This window comes from Lactuca sativa, chromosome 6 (genome assembly GCF_002870075.4).
Source record: "Lactuca sativa cultivar Salinas chromosome 6, Lsat_Salinas_v11, whole genome shotgun sequence".
NCBI lineage: Eukaryota > Viridiplantae > Streptophyta > Magnoliopsida > Asterales > Asteraceae > Lactuca > Lactuca sativa.
The window spans coordinates 202525733-202531999 of NC_056628.2; the positions used below are offsets into that span (position 1 = coordinate 202525733).

The 6267-nt window shown below is 36.2% G+C and overlaps 1 protein-coding gene across 1 annotated transcript; it reads right to left on the reverse strand.

Annotated features, from left to right (window-relative positions):
• Window positions 1-3961: 3961 nt before the first annotated feature.
• LOC111914163 (tropinone reductase homolog At5g06060) lies at window positions 3962-5529 on the reverse strand. The gene is made up of 5 exons (XM_023909916.3): window positions 5348-5529; window positions 5002-5209; window positions 4679-4895; window positions 4490-4596; window positions 3962-4275 (listed from the first exon to the last, which is right to left on the reverse strand). Exons 1-5 carry the CDS (start codon window positions 5422-5424, stop codon window positions 4087-4089), a joined length of 798 nt encoding a protein of 265 aa, XP_023765684.1. The 5' UTR covers window positions 5425-5529; the 3' UTR covers window positions 3962-4086.
• Window positions 5530-6267: the final 738 nt, after the last annotated feature.

Genomic DNA, 6267 nt, shown 5'->3' on the forward strand with positions numbered 1-6267 from the left:
CTCTACCACATATCACATAACATATTAGCCATAAAGCTATCTCTACCATATAACATTAGCTATAAAAGCTACCTCTACCACATATCGCATAAAATATTATTCATAAAGCTATCTCTACCATATAACATCTATAAAAGCTATCTCTACCTCATATCCCTGCATAAGGATGCCATGGGCTCCCCCACATGGTCTTACACCTTAGTGCCATGGGCTCCCCTACATGGTCTTACATCCAAGGGTCATAGGCTCCCCCATGGTCTTTCCCTGCCAATATCATATATAATTAAATAGCATATCATGTATCACAGAAGTATCTACACATAACACGTACATAAACATGTAAGGATGTCGTGGGCTCCCCTCAGGGTCTTATACCATTGTGTCATGGGCTACCCCACATGGTCTTCCATGCAAGTATCACAAAGACAACTAGCATACCACATATCATATAATCACTAGCATACCACTTATCATAAAGCTAACTATCATACCTCATATCTCTACTACAGCTAGTGCACCACATAACATAAAATGGGTCGGCCTTGGTGCCTTAGACCCATTGGTATGGTGAGAAGACTTACCTCGCACTATAGAAGCTTCCCGCATGAATTCCTTAGCTGCTGTCCCGCCAGCTTCCCGAGCTGTCACTACCAATCAATATACCCAATTAGCAATTGGGTCCCATACCATAATCCTTAATCTATGCATGGGGTAAAATGACCATTCTACCCCTGGTCCAATATGATCCAAGACTAAGGCCTAAACCCAAAACAAAAGTCGAACACTATAATGTCCATAAAACTATAAATGGCCCAATTTTCCAATTTAGGCCCGGACCATTCTAATGGACCTTATACAAAAGCCCAATAATTTCCTTAGTCCATAATCCTGTTTCCAATTGGCCCACGAAGGCCCACAGCAACCTAGTCTAAGAATTGGCCTAAACCGAGGCCCATAATGCGATGTCCATTTCTATATTGGGTCACAAGGCCCAATAGGCCCAACTATTCCATTATTGGCCAAAAGATACATTCAGGACCAACTATCAGCAAACCCAGGCCCACAACCATTAGGACCTAAAGGTCTGAAGTCCACAAAGACCCAATTCTTCCTTAGAGTGTACGCCCAGCGTACCTCTTCTATACGCTTAGCGTACTTGGTAAAAGGGTTGTACGTGTATAGTACTATATTGTACGCCCAACGTACAAACGGCTGATGCATAAAATCCAGTAAGTGCTTAATGCTTCAAACCAAGGGACCAAATTACAGATCTGAGCTCTACCTAATGTCTTAATCCATAAAGTCACTGACTTGGTGACTTTGCATGCCCCAAAGAAACCCGAACTCCGAAAATGGCATTCTACTTTCATAAAAAGGACCCTAACTCATGCATGAACCCATTAAGACCTTCAAGATGGCAACTTTCTACCTTAGGGACTCATTTAACACAGAGAGTGGCAACTCTAAGCCTAAGAATCGGGTTTCAACCATAAAGTTTCATCCTTGGGACCAAAATGAACTAAAACTCACACTGGTAGATCTAAGAGATGAATGATCAAGTTCAAAGCTTTATACCTTCATCAAGCTGAGAATGAATCCCAAAAGCTAGATCCATAAGCTCTTCCTTGATTCCCATCTTCTTGAAAGGCACCAAAACCCACCCAAAATGCACCCACAAAGCTCACAACACTATTGGATGAAGCTACCACTCGAAATTAGGGTTTAAGGCTCTCAGAATGAAAAGGAGGTGCACCCCTTTGGACTTAAGGTGCTTTAAATAGTGATCCAACCCTAAAATTTAGGGTTTTGGAGATCCTGGACGTACGCAAGGTATAATCCATGTACGCTGGGCGTACGTCTTCAGCACCCGCGTTTCATTATCCAACACTATGTTGGGCGTACCCCAGCTTACGTTGGGCGTACTCACCTGGCTGCCACCTTGCATGCATGGGCTGAAATGCAAGTTTTTCCATTCAGGGACCAATTCTGCCTACAACTTCAAAGTACTATAACTTCTTCGTTCTAAGTCCATTTCCGATGAACTTTATATCCACGAAAAGGTGGCAAGAAGCCCTACACTCCTAGCTACACTCCAAGCCTTAAAACCTTTCAAATAAAACCTGAGACCCATAAAAGACTGAATCGTCAGATTACACTTATACCCTTGGCCTCCGAAGACACAATCGAACACTTTCAAAACCGGGTGTTGCATTGCCAATTCAAGAAAACAACTTCAAAATGAAGCCACTAAGCTTATAATCGTGGAAAGATGGTTAGGTTTCGAAATGAGGATATGGAGGATGGTGGAGGAGATCTAATCCAAGAATTAAGGTGCTTAAATATGGGAAAAACCCTAAAAGTCATGGGTTTGAGCCGCAACAACCACTACGTCATGGCATCCCTCTTGCCACATTGTGGTGTCCATCTATAGATCCACATAATACATGTCATGCCACATCGTGGTCATCCATTTACCACGTCGTGGCGTATGGTGTTCCTCAAAATCCATATCTTTGACCCCATTAAATCTTCAGCTGATCAATTCTGGAAAACCGGTGTTCCAGTTTCACTTATGTGGACATAAGGACTAGTTCCGTTCTAGAGTATGCAAATATCTACTTTGCTTTTATAGATGTTTATAAAATTAGAACGAGCACATGACCATAAAAGTGCTCTTTTGCTCATGAGAATAGATTGACTTGACATATCTGTTATTTCTTCGATTCTAACTTGTGGAATCATGAGTTAAATGGTTTAAGTTGTCAATGATTTCTATATGATATTTTTACATTTATTTAAAGTTCAAAGCATAAACTATTTTAATCTAAGCATGATTAGTATGATAGTAGCGATAAATCCTAATCGGAGGATTCGGATTGTTTGAGGAAAGGTAGTATTTATCACTTTGTTAAATAAAGTAATGTTTTTCTTGTTTTAGCTTTGTCTCGCAAAGGAGGAAAAAACAAGGTTTTTTTTTACTATATAGGCCTAAACATATTTATAATATTTGAATGCATGATTTAAAGGCATCGGAAGAGAATGCTAGGTCTAAAAGGGTGTTTGGCAAAATTATATAACTGATTTACTATATTTACATTTTGGTCTTAAATTTTACGGACAAGTTACCTTTTTTGATCATTTTTGGTTAGACAGTTTATGGTTATTTTAGAAATTAAAGAAACCGAAATTACTGTTTGTGTAGGTTTTTCTGAACCATTTCAACTATTCACGAAGAGTTGCAACTATTGGTATAAATTTAGGTGCTATAAATATGGGTTTTGCCTAAATTATTTTGGTTAATATCTCTCTAGATAATCGTTATTGTCACTAAAAACGTGCTTGTTCATGAGAAGATTCCGTGCGATAGCTCTCTTCAGTTAGTTCTTAAAGCTTGAGGAGGCTTTGGTGGAATTAGCCTAGATCCATCATTGTTCTAACAAGGGATAATATTCCGTAAGGATAATGATATTATCGTCACATCCTCGTTTTAATGCTTTGGTCATTTTAGTTTAGTATTGATACACTAGTTCTAACACTACCCCCCCTCCCCCTCCAGCAGTTTTAATAAAAACCTTAATTCTTCCTTTTTTTTAAAAAGGTTGTTGGTAAAATACGAATGCACGAAAATAAGTAGAGATAATAATGTATAGATTTTCTAGTAGGTGTCTTGAGGGTATACATAAAAAGGAAAATATTACCATAATTAAATGTGAAATGCATTAATTATGAAGAATATATTATGTATGCCTGCAGACGTTAGAAAATCCGAATAATCTATCCTACTTCCTACATGGAATATGGAATAGGTAATCGGATGATGATGGACATTAGCGACCTAATTAATCTGTCGGTAGCTTTCTTTCTAGTAATATCTTAACCAGCAATAATACAAGGTTATTATAAAAATGGTATTTTATCTGCCCAGGATTGTGAGGTTAGGGAAAGAAAATACAAGGAAAAGGACAAGAAGATGGCGATATTAATGTTGCATAATACTTTCTTGATAATGATGGCGATGAGACTTTAAGAAATTCATAAACAAATACATTAGTTTAGAGAAATTAATGTAACATCAGCCTTATGGTTCTAGAATTTAAAACCTCCGGCTGTGTATCCGGCATCCACAACAATAACTTGTCCAGTAATATAGGATGCTGCTGGGAGGCAAAGGAATGCCACCAAAGGTGATATTTCATCAGGTTCTGCTATTGGACGGCCTGGAGTGCGAGCCATTAATGGGGCATATGCTTCAATAATTTTGTCATCCACCTTCTCCTGTTCCATAGTATGATACATTAAACGATCAGACCAAAAGAGTAATCCTAACATTAAATTCTCTAACTTCTATAATGAATCACAGCAAGTTCCAAAGCATGCATCCCTTTGTTATGTTTCAGGTAAAGCCAAAACGCCCATGGCAAAAATTCAAATGTAAATATATTCAGAAATGGTCTTGTAAGAGTGCTGGGAATTTTTTTAAGGATCTTACGAAGTTCATAATGGTGGTTCTGACACCCCATGGTGCAACAGCATTGGTGCGAATATTGTCTTTAGCCCACTCACAAGCCAAGTTCTTGGTCAATTGATTGATTGCACCTGCGCATGAATCATGGCATAAACGATATGATCTTTAGTTCATCTTTTATTTTGAAAAACCTATTTAGAGTTTGATAAAGACCTTTAGCAGCTGCATATACAGATATGGAAGGAAGACCCGTGACACCAGCAACAGAAGAGATGAACACGATGCTTGCATTTCCTGATGACTTGAGCAATGGGTGTGCGAGTTGAGTCAAATGGAAAGGAGATTCAAAGTTTGTCCCCATTATATATGAACAATCCTCGGTTGTATATTCTGTTGCATCTCTAAGTCGGGATATTGCAGCATTGTTTATCTAATACACACACACACATAATACATGTTAATTAAAAAAAAACATGTATTTAAATTTCTATTCGTTTTTTATTTTTCAGATTGATTTAGTTTTGAAGCTGACTTACAAGGATGTTGAGTTTGGCATCAAAAATGGAAGAAACGGTGTTCATGAGTTCCTCCCTTTGTTCTTTAAAAGACAAATCACAGACCGAAGCAGTAACAACATACCCTTTGCCTTTCCATTCTTCCAGCCTTTCATTGATCTCTTTTTGATTTCTTGAACACGTATGTATAGATGCACCGAATCCTGCTAATTCCTCCACAATTGAATAACTACAGCAAACAAAAATGAATTAAAACACAAATACAATTACCATATATAACATGATTATAGAAGCTCTCAACAACAGTTGTTTGAAAAGTAATTAAGTTTATATTAGAAACATATCGATGGCAAGAAAGATGACTAACCCTATGCCTCTGGTGCCACCTGTGACAAGAGCAGTCATGCCCTTGAGAGACCATTTCTGCTCTCGGCTACTAGCCATCCTCGTAATTTCCGACGAATTAGTTTTCTTTCAACTTAACCATGTTGTGTGGTACATATTCATAACCAATCCCCAATTGAGGTCAAAATCAAGTCGTATAGATTTAAATTAATTAAATAATAATGACAATTATTTGTTCATGATATAAAGTTGGGAAGTGAAGAACTAGCTTAGTCGGTTAGGTGTACTCCGCTCGTCTATTATTTTTTAAGTAATAAAAACTTATAATATTATTAATCTTAAATAATATTGATAACATAACTCTCAAAGTTCGACAAAATGTTAATTAACTATAACATTTTTGTCTGGTTCTTATAAGCTTGATTGATACGCCAAGGACTCCAAGCATCTCTCATCTTAATGTAAAAATTCATAAATAACATACATAAAGTCCGATGCCACAATATTTTAAATTTTATATCTGGTTGATCAAAAGATGGAGAGAACGATTACCAGCCACACGTATGATCAATAGTTGAGATTTTTTTTTTTTTTATTAACAAAAAGAAATAATCGAGATTGATTTCGTCATTTTCAACATTAAAAAAAAAATCATGGTTTTAGTTATATATATTCTAATTAGAGTATTATTCATAACAATGAACATATGTATGTGTACAATTTTATTAATCTTAACAATAATTTAATTAGAATATTATTTAAAATAATATAATTATATATAATATTCTTACGATAATGTTAGTATATGTACAAATTCATAAATTTTAATATATTTTAATTAAAATATTCAACTATAACAATTATGATTTCTTAGAAAAAAACAGTTTAAAATCACAAAAAATAATGACGCATAATTTATAATTTTATTTTCAGAAAGAAAAA

Bases quoted from the DNA above. Each gene is read 5' to 3' on its own strand.
- LOC111914163 (XM_023909916.3), bottom strand. From the start codon at position 5,424: ATGGCTAGTAGCCGAGAGCAGAAATGGTCTCTCAAGGGCATGACTGCT. The intron at 5,210-5,347 runs GTTAGTCATCTT...TGTTTGCTGTAG, and splicing joins GGTGGCACCAGAGGCATAGG to TTATTCAATTGTGGAGGAAT. The intron at 4,276-4,489 runs GTAAGATCCTTA...ACTATGGAACAG, and splicing joins GAACCACCATTATGAACTTC to GAGAAGGTGGATGACAAAAT.